This window comes from Euprymna scolopes, chromosome 7 (assembly GCF_053919585.1).
Source record: "Euprymna scolopes isolate OS-2025 chromosome 7, ASM5391958v1, whole genome shotgun sequence".
In the NCBI taxonomy this organism is placed as follows: domain Eukaryota; kingdom Metazoa; phylum Mollusca; class Cephalopoda; order Sepiida; family Sepiolidae; genus Euprymna; species Euprymna scolopes.
In genome coordinates, this window is record NC_136488.1 from 116,469,197 (window position 1) to 116,491,052 (window position 21,856).

Here is a 21,856-nt window from a genome sequence, read left to right on the forward strand (position 1 = left end):
GAAAGATTTTCTACATCTAGGGATCTCTACTGTGTGGGGGTGGGATTTAGCTGCCTGTCGGGTTTGTCAAGGATGTTTACATTGTGGGGGCACAAGTGCCTGGAGTTCGTCAGAGCATTCACCATTAAAATACTTGTAGAACAGTCAGAGGGATGCAACATTTCGTCGATGGGACTAAGTCACTGCAGGGAGGTATATGAAGCTTCCTCCCGGTGCACCGTAGTGGGTCTTCAACTAGAGCAGACAATCGATCGATTTTATTGAAAAATGGTCAATTTCACCGATTTCAATGACAATAAAAATATGGTAGTGTGAGACATTCGTTAATCATCATTCAATCTCGGGCAACGTCGGGTCTCCCTGTGAGTATTATACCGAAGTAAAGAGACAGATTATCTTACCATCTAATTCACATATGTGTTTGTGTGGTGTGTACTGATATACATGTATAAATTTAGATGCTAACACTGAAGAAAGAGAAGACATTCTTTCTCTACTCACAGAGACATTAAGAAAAAATAGAGAATGGTTGAATAAACATAGAATGATAGAGAGAGAGAGAGAGAGAGAGAGAGAGAGAGAGAGAGAGAGAGAAAGTGTGTGTGTGTGTGTGTGTGTGTGTCTGTGTGTGTGCGTGTGTGTGTGTGTGTGTGTGTGTGTGTGTGTGTGTGTGTGTGTGTGTGAGAGAGAGAGAGATAAATAGATAGCTAAGAGATAAATGAGTTGTTCAGTTAAAACAGTTTTCAAACATAATTGAATCGCAGAACTAAAGTATATTTTAGCATGTACTTTGTGTTAATGAAGCATATAGAGAAAAACCATAGAGAAACAAACGTTGAGTAGCTCACATTTCGTATAATAATAAATATAAGATTTTGAACAATTAGATTTATATTTGAATAATAAAAGATTGGCATTTTTTTATTATTTTATAATTCAAGCCATGAGTTTTATGAAACTAAACCTAATTTTATTGACGTCATTTTCCTGTATTTAAACAAGATGTCTCTTGTATTATTGGGATTATTCAGATTACTGTTCTCATGGTTGTTATTATTTTTACAACGTTTTGGCCGATGTAACTTCCGAACTTCTTCAAGTGTCTTGTCAAATCTGTGAATCTGTCGTTTCATCACTGAATAAAAGTATTAAGTAATTCGTTCTAAGTTGATACTTAGAATACAATTACGAATTACTTTACTGACGATTGAACCTTCAACTTCCAGAAGATTATCACATAAAACGGATTATTAATTCGTTTTATCCATTGCATATGGCCTCATTGTTAATCCAATTCTACAACCCAGTTTACCAAAAGTATTGGAAATGAATGTGGATGATTTCTGCAAGTATCTCGATGTTTAAAATTTAGCCTATTTTACAAATCATTTTTCTTTCATTTTAAATTGAAATAAATGGATCTAACATAGTCAAGGGTGATCCAAAAGTGCCTCGTTTGTTGGTTGCTATATCAAGATGTAGGGGAGGACCCCACTCCTTTTCATGGATTGTTCCATTTATCCTTGATTTTCACTTTATAATACAAAGTGTTTAGTGTCAAGTACCATTTTTTGCAATCTTTGGTATGACTCGACCAGGGATTGAATCCTGATTTCCCAGTTCATTAGTGAACCTTCTATTATGCCAAAATGAAATTTAAATCAGTACATATTGATTTAGACTTTTTTATTTTAATTCTATACAACTGTGATTACTTTATTTTGTTTTCACTCTAGTGATATTAAAATGAAAAATATTCAAGGAATGTAAGAGTTTTTCATGGAAAATAATTTGATTTGACATCCTCCTAAATGGCAATTTCAGTTTCAGTTTTGCCAATGCAGAAATGAACTTCGATTCTGTAGAAATCGACTTAGGTTCTATTCTGATATAAACTGAAATATTTTTGGATATTTTTGGTACTCTGCTTATTTGTTATAGTTTTTTTATGCCTACTTCCATTACTGATTTCTTGTGTCTTTACACACAGCTAAATAATTCAACTAATATTAATTATGGTTCAATTATTAAGCGAACACTTTTTTATTAAATAGTTCATAAATTATCACTTTGCCATTTAGATACAAAGTAACGCAACATAAACCAAAGTAAGGCAACTTCTCTAAGTTTTCATTTGTTGCGTATAGTGTTTTCTGTCAAACTGTACAATCATGTTTGTTATTATTTTCTGGCTTTCTTTCAGAAATAATCTTCCAAACATTCTGTAGTGATTTTAACTGTGGGAAATTTATTGAAAAAATGAAAATTGATTAATTCGTGAGATTAATATATGATTAATATGTGAAAAACTTCATTTTGTTTAAAAAGAAGCAAAACTATCAGTGAAAGTTCTTGACTAGTTCATCATTGCTCAATGTTTTCTTTTGAAATAAAATGAATTATAAATGTAATGATGTTATCAGAAATTCATACTGATTCAAGTTTTTTAGCAACATTTGCTGCACAAAGAGTTTTCATCATTTCCAGTGCTGCTGATTTCATCAACTCTTCTCCAATGTTATGAGGCATTTTGAATTTTGCTATCATTCATGCTGCCTAAAAGGATGCTAAAGTAGCTCTCTCCAGTGAAAAGATTGGAATCAAGAGAGCACCGGTCCAACTTCATTCAATTTGTTCTTTGTCGTCGCAGTAACTCAGTGTTTTTTTTTGTTTGTTTTTTTTTTCAATAAATTTTGGATGTATGCAAATGATGCTTCAAATTATTTTCTTAGTTTGAGGCATTATCATGTTGATCCAATAACTGAAGTTAAGTGACATTGAGCCGGGTCAGCACCAGATAGGTAACCATTTGGGAATATCAGGTGCTGTATGTGACAAGACGATGATACCTCCTTGCAAAAAAAAAAACAAAAAAAAAAACAATGCAAAATTAACATCGTTATCTCCTCTCTGATCAGGATATACATGTGACTGGGAACTGCCCGTAAATTTAATATTCGTTAAAACCTTCTCCTTTCAGAGGAAGCTGGCTCAACCCATCCAAGTACAGGTAAAAGTTTAAGTGTTTTATGACGATACCTAATATTGCTACTCTGTATTTAACAGAATTTGTACCATGAAACAGTTGCAATACTCTAAATAAAAATTGGAGTAGCTGTGAATTGTTAACTTTATTTTTGTAAAACGCTCTGGCAATACTCAGAAATGCCCTTGCAAGCTTATTTGGATTGCAATAATTGGGTTTGGAATTACATTTTTAATTCCCTAGAATCTTAAAAATTATTATTTATTTGAAAAGTCGTCGCAATTTATTCTCCATTTAGCACCATTTTATTTAATCTTATTATTTATTTATCATTCAGTCAATTGAAAAGGCAGGCAATAGAGGAGCAGAATGTTTTGTTTTATAAGCTGGGCCAGTTGTCTGCAATGAGCTGTCCTGATTAAATCTTCTGGGCGTTTCATCAAACAAACCCTCTGCAATGACAACAGGCATCAGAAAATATAAAATATTTATCGGCGATTGTTGCTGCCAGTTGTGCCCCTTGTTCACATGACAGTGAAAAATGCTTGGGATGATGAGACCTTTTGGTTAATGGCTTTCTGTTTATTTCATCCACTTAGGCCAACAGACGAGAATATGATGACAAAACCTTGTTACAGCGCTTCGTCAGTATGAAAGAGAGAGGTAACGAGATCTACTCTGATGCAGACAGCCAGTCTGCACAAGAAGCCGCCATATCAGACAGTAAGTGAATTAAAAAGCAAGGTCATCTTGAACGCTGAACTGACCTTCGTGTGTGTGTGTGTGTGCGTGTGACAAACCAATATCCCTGATACCAATGAATGTTGCAAGCATTTTTTCATAAATCAGAAAAAGAAGTTTGTCATCTATAAAGAGAGCTACTTACCTGACAATTTCCGACGAATTTATACAAAGTCCAGATTTTTTCAGTAATCTGATAAAAAGAAAAAACTATCCCTACCCCTCAAAATAAAAGAAATCGATTATCTGGGCAGTTGTCAGTTAAGTGTCTGTCTTTTAACTTGCTTGTCATTAATTCTGTCTGTTACAAAAAAATAAAATAAAATAAAAACAGCATTCTTGTTTGGTATGCATATCCCCCTCCATACTTTCAAAATAAACTTTATTGCTTTGCAATTAACCAACCAGTGTAATACTCTTTTAAGAACATGCTTCTTATTCCAAGCTTCTGTAATCTGTGTTGAATGAATTATAATTTTTATTAAATAGTATCTACATTATACAAGAACCTTTTATTAAATTGTATATAAATTATCACTTTGTCACTTCGACCAAAGTAAAGAAACATACACCCAAGTAAAGAAACATACACCCAAGTAAAGAAACATACACCCAAGTAAAGAAATATACACCAAAGTAAAGAAATATACACCAAAATAAGGCAAGTTTCCTAAATTTTCATTGGTTTACAATCACATTTATTATTATTTTCTGCCTCTTTCAAAATTAACTTTCCCAAAATCTTACAGTCATTTTAACTGCTGGAAATTATGCCTTTTCAAATACAGTATAACCCCGGGATACAGTGGTTCCTAGGATACAGTTTTTTTAGGTTACAATGTGGAATACGATGTTTTTCCGGTCCCTGATTACGGTATTTGCCCAGCCTTATGATGTTATTTATAATGTTATTAGATTATATACATGTGTATTATATACTGTACTGTATTTTGTTACTAATTTTTAATGCCGTATCTCGGGGTTCTACTGTATGTCACTAAAATATTTTTAATGAAATATCGTTACTCAGTGACGATCAAAATGAGAGCTATTAATAACGAAGCAAAAATGTTGAATGCTGGAAAAATTGAAACAAAAATCTTAAGCTAATCAATAAAAATTGCAAAATGAAACAATGATTTTAACAATTTATTGGTTTAAATGTGATCGGCACATTATTTTTATTTTGTAATTGAACAAATTAATAACAAGGTAAATAAATTATAACTAAGCCTTTAACAATAATCCTAAATTCACTGATTACTTTCGTCATCTAGCAAATCAAATGCCGAAATGATCTATTATTATCTATTATTTTTAAGTTATTCAAAATGTTCGGCTCTCATTTGAAGGATACAAACATTGTAATGGATGCTAACCGGATGGACTATGGCATTCTGTCAGATCCATTGCATTAACTTATATTATATTATATATTATAAGTTAAATATATTATAAACTAAAAGAATACCCATTCCAGAATGGGTGAATTAATTTGCCGGACAGAACAGTTTTGCACCATTTTTATGCCTCCTTATGAAGATTAAAATTAAAATATAATGATATTTAACCTTGTATTTAGAATCCTTATTCCAATTTTGTTCAAAATCTATTATATGATTTTGATTCTAAGTGTCTAAAATTTAAGGCTTAAGCTTAAGGAGTTAAAAAAAATAATAATATTCAAGAAATCTCACTTAATTAGTGTCTAATGAGTATGGATCAAATCCAATACAAATCTGAAATATTTGAATTTTCAAATCGGTGGTTGTCCTCATATTATACCTCCTAAAAACCCTCTATAATACTTCAAATAAATTGAAATTTATATATTTATAATACCTATTGTTAAAATTTCACAACTGTCAGATGTCTCTGAAATTTCATGAATGACTTCCACCCTCATTTTATCCCATTTACATAAAAATAAATTAAACTAAATATTATTGACATTACGACCCCTTATGCCTAGCAGCTATATTCTAAAATTCATAATGGCCGATTAATTAGTTTAGGAGTGAGTTCAATATATACAAATATATAAGCATATACACATATCTAACTTTATGTATAGATACCATTGAGAAAGCTATGAGTTAAATAACAACTTGTATCTGATAAATTGTTTTGCTATTAAATCACCCAAAATCGATGATATTCCACAAAAGAAACAGATCATGCCAATTAAGCAATTTAGCACTCTCTAATACTTCATCTCTATTAAGGAGGTATTTATACTAATCTGCTGTTATGTACCATTTTTTGTGAAAATGCTACTAATAAATCCTTTGTATCTTTTTTCTCTTTAGTGTTTCATTTGTGTTTATTCAATATTTGTAAACTTTATGCATTCCTAATCCCAACTCTATCTATTACTAAGTGTTACAAACAATATTAATGTCATGAAATCAAACTAAATCCTTTTTGTCTCCTCACTAATATTATAACAATGTGCATGGAGGTTTTTACAATAAATATTCAGAAAAAATATTTCATTATGCTGTTTATATATATATATATATATATATATATATATATATATATATATATATATATATATATATATATATATATATATAATCAAGAAGTAAAAATTAAGTTTACAAGCCAAAAGCTTCTGTAAACTTAAAACGAATATAAATATTAATATTTATATAGTAATCCAAACCAATATATATAAATTAGTAATATTTGCTTTTAAGTTGTGATATTATTATTTGTGACCCTTCCTATTGATTTATTCAGCTCCATTTCTTGTGGGTCAGAGTTGAAGCTGTTGTCTGAATACTTTTCTATTGGGTGAACTGGTACAGTTGCTAATTTTATCTTTAAATATACTTTATTAACTTCATTGTTGGGCAAATTTGTCAGGCATGTATATGTAATGTGATGATATATAGAAGTGAACTATAAGAAGCTATAAGAAGAATGATACCATGGATATGTAAGATTGGATTAGATCTGATGACCTGAAAAGACGATTAAATCTGGACAGCATAGGAATGTGAAAAACAGGGGATTTTCAATCATCAAATTTACATGTCCTTCATATTATTTGTCTGAAGGCAAATGTTAGCCATATAACATCGTAAGTACAAATTGAATAAGGAAACATCATAAATGTACTTAACTTCCAGAGTCGTTTCTGGCAATCTCCAGAGGAGGGTGGGGACATCTAAAGGTTCCATCTAAAAAGGATCTTACATTATTCCACGATTCTTCACATTTAAACCACAACTAAAATTTCACTTCAAATCCTTTCTATACAACATGATTAAACTAACCAACCAGATATATGGGTCCAAAGGTGAAGCTAAGATTAATATCCATCAATCATAGCTACCGACTTGATCTACATTTATTTTCATACAATATTACAGCTATGTAATATGTAATATTAACATTTTTCTCACCTTTTTCATAGTCGTAAACATACCTTGTCTTATTTGGCAAAATAAAATCTGCTTTCAATTGTGAGGTGGAAGCAAAAATATCTCAATAGAAAATGTCTGCAGTTTAATGATCAAAAGATAAAAGAAGGAAAAATATTTTTAAATGAAAAATTCACCCAAAAAAGAGTGAAAAACGAATGTATTTTATTCATCTATTTATTATGGCAAATTGCCTGTGTTTGAACAAAAAAAATGGAACAAAATAAATCTGCTTACTATTAAAATAGGGGTAAAATAAAATGGCTGATGGCAAAATGCCATAAAAAAGTGAAGAGGAGTAAATTGTTTGTATGGCAAAATTCTCACAATTAAATCGGTTGAAATAATTTTGTGTATATGTGTGCGACAGTCTGTCTTGAAAAATAAAAACAGTGGGAAAAATGTGGAACATCACACACACACACACACACACAGGGTGTGTAGGGGTGTGTGTGGGGGTGTGTGTGGGGGTGTGTGGTTATATATATATGTATATATATATATATATATATATGTGTGTGTGTGTTTTTCAAGATTCCGATACAATTACTGATTCTGTTCTAAATTCCTGATTTCGATACAAGTATGGATTCCAATTTCGATTATTTTAAAATTTCGAAATATTTAATTGAAGATTTGATGCTTTTAAAAATGTTCAAATGACTGTAAACCACCCCCTCCCCCGTGTAATGTCCACATATATTTTGCAAAACGTAAAAAATACACTTAAGAGGATGGCATATATTACAAGAGTAGATCTTTCTGAATAGTTTTCTCCAATGCTTTATTTGTAATTGACTGAAAATTGTGAGACGAGATTTGTTTTTCTTTTAACACAAACATCATTCGTCGTTAATGCTATTTGTTATTTTTTATAAACGATTAAAAAGAATCGGTAATTGGTATGAAATAAGAATTAATCTAAGAACAGAATAGCCCTAATCACATGTGAAGAATGAGTTTCTAAGTAATAATATATTGCTATTCAGAAAACATTCTTAACATTGGGAAGGGTTTCTCTTAACTATTGAAAAAAATTGGGATCTATTGAAATGTTGGAGCACTTCAGAAAACTACTTTGTTGGGAATCGCCAGAATCTTGTGGAAAGTGCGGTAAGACTGAGAAAAGAAATGCTGGTAGCTTGTGGTCATTTGTTATGATCCGCCTATCAGCATAAAATCGGCAATAACAATAGTTAGACAAAATGTGACAATAATAATAATAATAATAATAATAATAATAATAATAATAATAATAATGACAAATAGATTAACAGCTTTAGCTAAATCAATGTCTAAAAATTAGATTCTACTTTTTTTAGATGATTATGTGGCGCAAAGAAAAAAAAACAATTATTTTAGAATTTTGAGGAGTTTTTCACATAAATTTAATGTAAAATGATAATCATTTCCAGCTCATTCTAGCTTTTTAATCTTTAGTCACTCAAAAATCGAAAAAATAAATTACTGGTAGGGCATAATATTTTTGCTCGATTGTTGAAATTTATTTGATGTGTTTCTACCAGCATTTGTTTAATTTCCGATTTTGAGCAATTATCAAGGGTCTTTGTGAAGAACTTATGGGGTAGACATTTTTAAGTTTAAACACAAATAAACTTATTCAGGTAGGTATCTTGCCTTTTTTTTTTTTTTTTTTTTTTTTTTTACAAGGGTGTCACCACTTATCAAGGCCCAGAGGCCACTCGAGGATAAGGGTTAATAGGTATACATTAGTCATTGTGATTTTAGCATAGTAAACAGTGGGAATTTTGTAACTTGGATTACTTAGGGGGACGATTCAATTAGAACTTGTTCACATTGGACTTTTTCTTTTTTTTTTTTTCATAGGTATCAACTCATTATCAAGGCCAAGAGGCCACTCAAGGATAAGGGTTAAAGAGTGTACAGTAGAAATTGGACAATATAATAATCATTAGTAATGAAAATTTGTTAAATTTGATAACTTATATGGAACGGCTCATCAAGAACTTATTTACGTTAGACTTGAAGACAACCATATTGTAGTCAGCCGGAAAGCAGGAAAACGGAAGACAATTCCACAGGCGTGCAGTTCTAATAAAAAAGCTTTGTTCATGTAATCTACGTTTAGATTTAGGCACAGATAAAGAGTTGGGGGAATTATTGATAGTGTTTACAGCTAGACGAGTGTTTCTTGTGAAAGTTTTGCGAGGGGGGACCATAGATTGAAGCTCAGTCGTGGTAACATTTATTTGTTGTATATTTGTTTTTCATCACTTTTTTGTTTCATTAGTTACAGTAACATATGCCTGAATCTCATTTTTCATTTTTGGATTATGTATACGCTCAAATGTATACGTTCAAATGTATACGTTCGAATGTATACGTTCGAATGTATACGTTCAAATGTATACGTTCGAATGTATACGTTCGAATGTATACGTTTGAATGTATACGTTCAAATGTATACGTTCAAATGTATACGTTCGAATGTATACGTTTGAATGTATACGTTCAAATGTATACGTTCGAATGTATACGTTCAAATGTATACGTTCGAATGTATACGTTCAAATGTATACGTTTGAATGTATACGTTCGAATGTATACGTTCAAATGTATACGTTCGAATGTATGCGTTCAAATGTATACGTTCAAATGTATACGTTTGAATGTATACGTTCAAATGTATGCGTTCAAATGTATACGTTAAAATGTATACGTTCGAATGTATACAATTGAATGTATACGTTCAAATGTATACGTTAAAATGTATACGTTCAAATGTATACGTTAAAATGTATACGTTCGAATGTATACGTTCAAATGTATACGTTCAAATGTATACGTTCGAATGTATACGTTCAAATGTATACGTTCAAATGTAGATATAATTTATAATGTATACGTTCAAATGTATACATTCGAATGTATACGTTCAAATGTAGATCTAATTTATAATGTATACGTTCAAATGTACATATAATTTACTTTTTAATTTGGAAAATTTCTAAATGTTTTCCCTTCGTGTATTTTATTCAACATTTTGATAAACTCATACTGAGAGTTTCATTTATATTTTCCACTTGTGCCCAAAACGAAGACGTACCGTAAAACATTAATTATTTTAGAATAAGCCGATGACAGACAACGACAGTGTCCAGCTGGCGCCAAGAAAATTGAAAAACTTTGTCAAAATCTTTCCATAATCAATTGTGAACTCACAGAGAGGAAGCATATAAACATTTAACGAATCGATGTGAAATTGTTGAAAAATGGAATAAGGCAAATCAACTCTTGAATGTTTACTTTGTTTACAGTAATTGACCAATAAAAGAAATAAATTAGACTCTGAAAATTGATGTGAAATTTAGGAATGGGATTCCGTGACCCTTAGTTTTTATGTTGCAAATGAACAATTTTCTAATAAATAAATAAATTTGTGTTTGTTTGATTTTTTTTTTATTGTCAATAAAGAAGAATCGTTTTGGAATCGGAAATTAGACTCGAATTTTTCCGATTCCGATACCCCCAAAAGTTCCGATTTTCCTATTCCCGATTCGTTAATCGATCAAATTCAAACAAGGAATTGTGATAAAGAAAATGCATTTTCAAAGATATGATGTTTTTATGAGAGGATAAACATTAGTAAAAAAAAAAATTGCATCAATGATTAGCATAAATGTTGAAATATATTAAATACATATAAAAAATGTTTAAATATAATATTTCTATTTATCTTTGAAATTTTATTCATTTTTACTGTTTCAAGTAGTTACGTTTGCAACTAGATACCAAGCCGATAGAGCCAGTTAGTATATGTATATATTGGATAAAATATAGAGACTATATAGAAATTTATATATAGAATATAGAATATTAGAAATTTGTTGAATTGTTGAATAAAAAATAAAAATATAAAAAAATAAATATATCTACATTTTTAAATCAAAATTTATATATACATTTCGAGGAGTTTTTTTCAGTCCAGCTCAAGTCATGATTTTCACAGAATTCAGCAAAAGATGTAGTATCATCGTTTTCATTTCAATAGAACAAAGGCAGTATTGTCTGTTCATGTCTCTATTCTGTGAAACAGCCTCCCAAATAGTGACGTCTATTATAACTTGGTTTAAAGTCATCTTAAACAAATATTTCAACTTGTATAGTACATGTAACGATCGTTTTACATGATTTGATGTTTTTGTCAAAAAATCTGATTTGATCAAGCAAGATCTAAGCATACTTTTTCCAGATTAAAATCGTTTTATGGTTTGTAAAAATTGTATTTGTTACCTTTATACTATTTTTAAAACTTTAAAAAAATTTTTTCCTCAAAAAAATTATTCTTATTTGTATAATAAACTAGCCAACCGCCCGGCGTTGCCCGGTCGTAAAATATGCTTAAACATTATTTTCTAAATTCATGCAAATTTCGTATTTATTATTATAGAGCCAATTCTCTATCGATTATTATATTGTATATCAATATGTAGTAGTGATTTCAAAAGTAAAAAAATCTGACTTGGTGTACCCAAGTCAGATTTTTTTACTCGAAACCAAAACGTACAGATCTCCAACCTTACCCATTAGTGTATATGTATGGATAAATACATATACAAAATCAACAACAAATGACTTTGCTTGACCTCTAACTTTTAATTAATGCATGTGCATATATAAACGGGAATAGTCGACTTACATACAGGCCAAGGTCAATGTTTCTTTTTCAATTTTAACCCCTTAGTAGCTATTTTCTCGATTAAAAACCAAATTGAAAGTGTTCCACATGTCCAAATACCCTATATATTAAGTTTCAAATCTGAAAACCAAAAATTTGAAGCGGAGTTTGGCAAAAACTTTCCGTGCACACAAAAGCAAGCTCACTTTAACCAACTTTCTTGGATTCTACATTTTTGGATTTGACCGTCATTGGATACTTTACCCTTCACCAGACTATCCATTCACGTGAAATCACTTTTTTCTTCACCCTATTCCCTCTGCTTCACTTTTTGTTATCAAATAAGATGTATGACTTACTTCTAGTTTTATTAAATAATTTTTCAAGCAAAATCCGATCCCACATTTTTTCTAAATCCTACTCTCTGATGAGAAGGAAAGTATTTCTTCAAAACTCCGCAGATTAAGGACTATCCATTTATTTAGTGTTTCCTTTTCAGATTAAATATGTTTTTAACTCTTTTTCAAAGTGTTTTTTAACATGTTTTATTAACTACTTTCTCTTATATATATATATATATATATATATATATATATATATATATATATATATATATATATATATAAAGAGAGAGAGGGAGAGAGGGGAATAAAAACATGTGCCTTTTCTGGAACATTTTTATCCTAAATGCTATGCAATTAAACATAATGTAAAAATGTGCATAAATAGAACTGGGCGTAATAGTTGAATGAAACCAATCATTCAATGAAAAGCCATCAAAATTGAACAATCAATTAAAGTTAAATTTTCAACGGATATGCAAATCTGTTTACATATATTTAATCTCTTGCATATCCATGACTGACATAGGAGTTCGTTTTAATAATTTTTAAATAAAAAAGTTGACTTTTTTACTCGCCCTAACATTGATATTAACAATGTTAGTAAAAAAGTCAAATTTATAGGTGTATAGAAAATGTTCATTTCACTCATTTTTCTACATATTTCGATTTGATGATTTTATTGCATGCCTATCATATAACTATTTTTGCTTTGCTGTTAAAACAATTCCGTTCATAAAATATCTATGCAATTTACATGAAATAAATTCTTTTCTAACAGTATTTTATCAGTTGAATACTGTTAATTTTTTTTTATCAGTAAACATTATGTGTTTTATTATAAAATAGAAGCAAATATATAGTTCCTCTCGTTCCAAGTCGTTGCCAGCTCTTAAATAACATGAAAGGGCCGGATATGCTATAAAATTTTTAATCGTGTATTAAATGATTAAAGAAAGGATTCACATACCATAAAATTATTGCTTGGATATTAGATGATTAAAGGAAGGGTCCATTTGCCATAAAAATATTGTTTGGGTATTAAATGATTAAAGGAAGGATCCATTTACCATAAAAAAATATTGTTTGGGTATTAAATGATTAAATGAAGGGTCCATTTACCATAAAATATTGTTTGGGTATTAAATGATTAAAGGAAGGGTCCATTTACCATAAAAAATATTGTTTGGGTATTAAATGATTAAATGAAGGGTCCATTTACCATAAAAATATTGTTTGGGTATTAAATGATTAAAGGAAGGGTCCATTTACCATAAAAATATTGTTTGGGTATTAAATGATTAAAGGAAGGGTCCATTTACCATAAAAATATTGTGTGGGTATTAAATGATTAAAGGAAGGGTCCATTTACCATAAAAAATATTGTTTGAGTATTAAATGATTAAAGGAAGGGTCCATTTACCATAAAAAAATATTGTTTGGGTATTAAATGATTAAAGGAAGGATCCATTTACCATAAAAAATATTGTTTGGGTATTAAATGATTAAAGGAAGGGTCCATTTACCATAAAAATATTGTTTGGGTATTAAATGATTAAAGGAAGGGTCCATTTACCATAAAAAATATTGTTTTGGTATTAAATGATTAAATGAAGGGTCCATTTACCATAAAAATATTGTTTGGGTATTAAATGATTAAAGGAAGGGTCCATTTACCATAAAAAAATATTGTTTGGGTATTAAATGATTAAAGGAAGGGTCCATTTACCATAAAAATACTGTTTGGGTATTAAATGATTAAAGGAAGGGCCCATTTGCCATAAAAATATTGTTTGGGTATTAAATGATTAAAGGAAGGGTCCATTTACCATAAAAATACTGTTTGGGTATTAAATGATTAAAAGAAGGATCCATTTACCATAAAAAATATTGTTTGGGTATTAAATGATTAAAGGAAGGGTCCATTTACCATAAAAAATATTGTTTGAGTATTAAATGATTAAAGGAAGGGTCCATTTACCATAAAAATACTGTTTGGGTATTAAATGATTAAAGGAAGGATCCATTTACCATAAAAAATATTGTTTGGGTATTAAATGATTAAAGGGAGGGTCCATTTGCCATAAAAAATATTGTTTGGGTATTAAATGATTAAAGGAAGGGTCCATTTACCATAAAAAATATTGTTTGGGTATTAAATGATTAAAGGAAGGGCCCATTTGCCATAAAAATATTGTTTGGGTATTAAATGATTAAAGGAAGGGTCCATTTACCATAAAAAATATTGTTTGGGTATTAAATGATTAAATAAAGGGTCCATTTACCATAAAAATATTGTTTGGGTATTAAATGATTAAATAAAGGGTTCATATGCCATAAAATTGCTTGGGTGCGAACTAAATAAAAGTAGGGTTGATATGCTAAATGGATTATTGAGTATTTTAGTTAACAATAACACTGATGCATTTTTTTTGCTTTATGGACATGATGAATATTGTTTTAATATTTGTTTAATTTCTCCATTTTTAATGTTATTTCCTTTGTAGTATGTGAAATAGATGAGGTCTTTTTATTATTGATAAAATTTATTTATTTGCCTATAATTTTGACGATGATATTGTGATTTATTTGTTATGAGCACGAATATTGCATGAAAAATATTTTACAAACTTAATATGATTTTAAATAATTTTTTTTTAAATTAATATATATGAGCACACACACACACACACACACACACACACACACACACACACACATATATATATATATATATATATATATATATATATATATATATATATATATATATATATATATATAATTTCAAATATTCACATAAAATATTATGTATATTGTGTATATTTACTACAGAGAGACTTCTGCGTTTCATCCCTGTAGGGAATTGTCAGGCTAAATTTTGTGTTATCGAATTTTTTTTTTTGTATATCCTTATGGTGTTTATTCTAGTTAGTTAATCAATCAGATTCAATTTTATTATTTCCCACGTTTTCTCAACGTTTCATTGGCCAATCGCAGAGTTTCTCTCAAACAAATGTTCGGCTGATGTTTTATTCTTCTTCTTTTGTTCTGTTTTGTATAAAGATGACACACCCTTCTGCAAATGTGTCAAATTAATAGATGACCTTATTTTAACACTTGCATGCTTTAAATCATTTTTTTTCTATTTTAATTGTTGGTTTAGTTTACTTTTTACTTATTTTATTTAATTTTTCTAATGTATTGTAATCCTGCCCATGGCTAATGAAAATATTTACATGTGAGAAAGAATAACAATGATTAGGATTGGCTAACTAGCTAAGCTTGAACATCATAACAATACTTGGTAACACGAATTCCATGCATTTTAATCTGACAATTCCCTACGGAGATGAAACACGGAAACGTCTGTGTAGCTTAATTGCTATAAATATAGTTTCATAACTTATTACACACACACACACACACACATATAATTTATTTTGAAAATAATGTTTTCTTTCCACACTAATTATATAATTCACACAAAGAATGAATAAAACATTTTAGTGTTTTTTAGTTCAGATATTAAGTTCTTACCTTTAAATTTTGTAGCATTTATTCATAATCCTGGTATATTTTTCGTTCATCAGAGTTTATTCTGTGAAACTTTAACTGTGTTTACAGAATAGTGCTCAATAACTAATAGCACTGCATATTTAACAATTTTTTTTATTTATAAAAACATTTTCACTCCATATCTGCAGACATATTTCAGCTACAGCCTTATTTCGACTAAGCCTCCGCTGTCCGGATTGCTATCTAAAAAGATTAAAAAAAAAAAAATGAACCTAATGTTTGGTCATCTTTTCCATTTTTTTTTTTTTTTCATTTTCATTTCTGACGATCTAGCCTGAGGAGACTAAGCCAAAATAAGGCTGTAGCTGAAACATGTTTGCAGATATGAAGCTTAAATATTTGTATAAGTTTATATTATATATATATATGGAAAATGAAAACACAAAATTAGTTATATATTCATCAAGGTTTAGTTTTTTATTTTAAGACTTTCTCAAGATTATTAATTTGAAGAAAGAATATACAAGTACAATATTTGAAAATATTTGGTGCGTTTGTGACGTGAAAAGAATGTTATTTTGTTTTGTTTTTTTATTGTTTCTCTATTTTTCTGTTTTTTTTTTAATGATATATAGTCATTAGAATTTTAAAAAATGTATGGCGTGTTCTTTTTTCAAACATACTTTTCACAACATGATAATTCCACATTTTTGGAATTCTAAACAAAAACAAATCACAAGCGCACCAGATATTTTCAAATATTGTACTTGTATGTTGTTTCTTCAAAATCAATCACCTTGAGAAAATCTTGAAATAAAAACGAAACGTTAATAAATATATAGATAATTTTGCTTTATCCTTAAGTTAACATTATTATTGTGTTTCATTAACGATAGTTGCAGCATGTGAACGCCGCTATTGTATCCAATTCCACTTACTTTGAGCTTTGTTCCTTTGCAAGCAAATACCTACATTAAGTTGTTCCTTTTGATGGGGGGGGGGCACTTTTATTTATGTATATATTTTAATAATTTTTTTTTAAATTTATGTATGCAAGAAATTATTAAATATATATATGTGTGTGTAAATATATGTATATTGTATGTTATTCCATGTATGCTTCTAGAGAAGTATGTTCAGTGTTACAGCTGGTGTAAGAAGCATAAAAACAATGTTGTCGTTTTTAATTTGTTATATCTTAGTTGGATGATTGGAGCTGTCCTCCGCTCTTGGTCACCAAATGTAGTGAAATGAATCAAAATGAAAAACAGTGAAAATACTGGAAATATTAAGGCCGCGTTCATTTATTGGCATCACATTTATGATAGTAGTAATTGTCTGTATTTTTGAGATGAGGTGTTTTCATTGATTGAGATTGTCGGACTGACTTCCTCATCTTGGTTGTTATAGTCACAACGTTTCGGCCGTTTTACCCTCCGGCCTTCATCAGGTGTTTTGTATCGAACTGGGGAACAGTTTGTTAGGAGTCTCGAACCCAACCCTTTATTATTATTACGGGTGTACCATGTTCGGACTCCAGCTAGGCTATGGGACATAGTTGCTGATTCTCTGTTTTAAATGTTACTTTTCACTGCCTTCGTTCAGGATTGAACTCAGCACCTTTGGGTAACTGTAAACTTTGATACAACGTCTTGGACCACTCAGCCATATGATAGTACATGCAAAATTGAATAACCGTTTGACAAAGAAGGATGTAATCTTTATCAAAAAATTTTGTTGTTCGTGTGGTTCGATCCAGCTGGCATCAATATAAAAACAACTAATATATATGTATATATATATAAACAATTCAATTTAATTAAATATCCTAAAAAAATGAATAAAATGGCACCGCGTTGGAGAAAAAAAATGGGAGAGAAAAGTTCACAAAAGAGATTTAATGCTTTTATCAACTTCTTCTACCGGTATAAAGGTTTTCAAATAGCAATAGTGATCGATTCCCAAATTTTTAAATGATTTTTGGAATCCGCTCTATCTAGTACCTAAATTTACCTTATATTGCACTTTCTTACACCACCACATTTATATTTGCCCTCTATCGCTCCCACAACAGCGGGGTTAATATCTTTAAGAGTATATCTGAGAAAATTGACCACATCCTGTCTGCTCATCCTTCGGCTAACATTCACATTTGCGGTGACTTCAATGTTCATAATGTGGAATGGCTGACCCACTCAAATAAGACATGATGAGGGGAGGTTCTGTCATGATTTTGCCATTGCCTATGACCTCACTCAGATTGTTCACAAACCCACCCGTATGCCTGATACTACCGGTCAGTATGCAAGCCTTCTAGACATTTTTTTTCACAACTTCCCCTGAGCTATGTTCATGTTCTGTTCTATCTCCTCTAGGATCCTCTAACCACTCTGTTGTATCATTTTAAGATAAAAATGAAATGTAATAAGTCTTCAGACGTACCTCTTCACCATACTGTATATTGATACTCTATGTCTGATCTACCGCTGCATTCCATGTTTAAAAAGGATGTGTCCTCTATAATATCAGACCTGACTGAATGGTTAATTGTAGGCATAGACCGATTCATACCATCCAAAAAATTCCAACAAAAACCTAACAGCCAGCCATGGTTCTCCCCAGAATGTGCTGCAGCCATCACGCACAGAAATCACTTTTTCTTAATCACTTTTTTATATATATATATATATATATATATATATATATACTGTGTAAGCAAAATCAAGACTTCAAAAAAGGTGTTGATGGCACCAAAAAGTGTATTTCATTTTACGTTAAAATTGTTTCCATGCCCGATCGACAATTTCAAACATTATATCGTTTACAAATTTTCAAAAACCAGCATTTCTTCAGACTTTATGAATAAAAACACTTTTGACAATAGAGCATTTTTGAAGAGAAAGAAAAAGAAAGAAAAAAGGAAAAATTCCCTTAACGGGAAAAGCATGTGAGAAACATTTACCTTTGCTGTAGTTACGGAAAAGCCCATTTAAATATTAATATATCGCCTAATTTTCGTATCTTTATTTAAGAACAGAGTCATGAGAAGTTTTCACAGAAAACCCTTAGCTATTTAAAAAATATTTTTTTTATATCCCATTCGTTGGGTTCCTAAATTAGATTTCGCTGTTTAAAGAAACAGCGAAATCTAATTTCCCATAATTAATTTTTTATAAAAAGAATGTTTTCATTTTTATTTCTATATTTATAATATGGCCATAACTACCTTGCATTAACGTTACAGTTAATTTTAGTTTCGTATTAGTGGCAAGTAATGTTTACAGATTATCGTTATTTTAGTACCTATACATAAGACCATTTTAGGTTTAATGTTTAATTGAATATGAGAATAAAAAAAACGACTGTATTATATATATAAATCCTTGTACAACATTTCGAGTAAGGGATTTTAATCTATTTATTATTATTTAATTTTGTAAAATTCATTATCATTCTAATTAAATATGTTTTCATATCGTTACTAAAAACAATTATGAAGGGAGATAATCCAATTATGTTGTTAATTGCTAATAGTTAATTCTGTTGGAAAAGAGGTCGATTTTATTTCCTATAACAGCTAAAGGGAGATAATTTAGGCCATTTGATGTATTCGGTCTATTAATTACTATAAAGCGTCTATGATTTGATAATTAATTTAATCAAACAGATCCAGAACGTGCTACGGTAACTTACTTAACATATTAAAGGTATGAATTATGTTTTTAATCTTAAAAATTGGTTTTTACCCATGGGTTTAACCCACATCTGTTATAAATCACTTATGCTGCTCATGTCTTTAAAGCCAGAGTTATAATTTGTGTGTTGTATTCTTGGGTAGCTAAATAAAATAGTATATATCTAATTATTATTCTCACAGCAAAACCACCCAATAGCTACAAATGTGTTTCACACCGATGAGAAGATGTCTACTCTTGCATTTATGGGTAAAAACATTTAGAACAACGAGTAAAGTAAGTAAATAAATAAACCAGCATGGATTCTACAAACTTAAAATGTCAGAAGACAAAATCAATTAAATTAATTTCCAGTCCCCAAATTGCTAATTTAATTATATTTAATAATAATTTCTAGTTTATTGTTAAGTTGTTTTATTGATTTGAAGAGGGTATCACTTATTTCACCATCAATACTGCTACAACTGAATACAAAAAATGCTCACCGTTATGGAAAAAATTCCATTCTTAGATGAGCTTTATACGCTATTTATATTTCTTACTCAGTTTAGAATAATCGAAACTATATTCGCATGTTAGATTTGGATCCTTCATTTAGATTATAACATTCCCAGCTATTTAACTCTACATTAAAATTTAATCCTAGCATCCGATGATCCTTATTGTTGTAAAAAGTTATACTTCAGTTACATTTAAGGCGTGATAGCAGAAATCTATTCCTGTGAAGACATCCCAGGATGGCATCTAGTCTTTTATTCAAAATTTCCTCTTTGGAATTCACTAAGTGGAAGGCTTCGAATAAACGTAGATTGCACCTTTTTGATTTCCCGGGGTTGTACTTCCTCCCCCTGTCCACTACTGACCATTTTAATTCAAAATGTTCATTATTTCTATTAAGTTCCCTAACCCAATCACCTAATGCAGGTGTATTCCGCTTTTTGTTTTTATTTCTAATGCTGATTCTTGTACCCACCCACCCTGCCATCGTTAACGCTATCCCTTAGTTTCTATCTCAGGTTCCTTTTTAAATGATACTATGTGGTTCCTGTCCTGAAACACTGTTCCCGTGGCTCCCAGATATGTCTTCTTAGTGTTGTCGGTTTTTATCTCGCATTTATACACTATTTCCGAAGTAAGACATTTCCCATCTAATGGACAATTCCCAGGTATTCTGCAATTACATTTTCTGTCTAAGATACTTTCGTTTGATGCTAATTCGTTATTGTTCCTTATTTTGCTGATTTTTCTATTGTTGGAGCTGATTATAGTGTTAGTTAAGTTTCTTGACGTTGAAAAAGATAATTTTACAGAGTTTCTATGTATTATTTTGCTTAATTTATTATCCGGGGGGGGGAAGTTTTGGTCTATTATTCTATAGAATTCCCTAGGTATATTATTTTTGATATGCTCGCTGAATGGTGGATTGAACCAAACCTGTCTCTTGCATCTATTTCACTTATTAATGGTACCACCTCATTCTTACCTGTTCTGCTGTCATTATTATCCCCACCATTCTTTTGATCATTTTCAATGTTTCCCTTATTGGTCTTTGTTTTCTTTCTAGCTCTCATTGCCATGTTATGCAGTTAGGTTTGTTGTTCTTACTATTATTGGTCCTATCATATTCAATTCTTCCGTTATATCCCGATCTCATAGGGGCGTCATTGTAGGATTCTTTGTTTTTTTTCAAAAAGACTCTCATTCTTAGAAAGTTCTGAAACTCTTTTAGAAATGTTGGCGATCAGCGCCTTCTTCATGCATTTCGGATGGTTCGATCAGTAATCTATGTAGAATGTTTTCTGGTTAGGTTTTTTTTGAAGTCTTGATTTTGCTTACACAGTATATTAATGCTCAATTATGAAATATGATAATTTTGTAGCTTACTTTTTAAGTCAACTCTTTTTGGCTTAAAATAGAATGTGCTGCTGCTATCGCACACAGAAATCACTTTTTCTATAGCTACCAACGTAATAGATGCACTGAGACTAAAGCTGCTTTCAGGACTGCCAGCAACCACTGTAAAAGAGTAATAAAAAATGCAAGAGAGCTATATGCCCAGTCTGTTAAATCCAAGGTAGCTGATCAGCGGCTTGGATCCCACCAGTTTTGGCAAATAGCAAATAGGATTCTGAACAGAAGTGTGCGTTCTATCCCAACCATTATCAATGGACCAGAGGTCATCTCGTCAGCGTCAGACAAGGCCAAACTATTTGCAAAGAACTTTGCAGCTAATTCTACCCTATGCGACGAAGGCCATCAACTCCCCATATTTCCTCCTATAACACAGAAGAAGCTAGGTAACATACAAATATCCATGCATGAGGTCGCCAAGCTAATCAAGAACCTAGATTCCAGTAAAGCAACTGGCCCTGATGGCATCCCAATTATAGTGTTGAAAAAGCTTCAACCAGAACTTGCTCCCATACTTACGAAACTATTTAAGCGCTGCCTTAAGGAGAAGTGCTTTCCGACTCCCTGGAAGA

At 30.5% G+C, this 21,856-nt stretch overlaps 1 protein-coding gene across 12 annotated transcripts in view; it reads left to right on the top strand.

Annotated features, from left to right (window-relative positions):
- Positions 1-21,856, top strand: part of LOC145279902 (uncharacterized) — a 378,849-nt gene that overhangs the window by 337,789 nt on the left and 19,204 nt on the right. For all 12 annotated transcript variants that reach the window (XM_080131434.1, XM_080131438.1, XM_080131441.1 and 9 more), the window contains one exon: positions 3,586-3,709. In XM_080131434.1, coding sequence (XP_079987560.1) covers positions 3,586-3,709 — 124 coding nt within the window. The remainder of the gene's footprint in view (positions 1-3,585; positions 3,710-21,856) is intronic.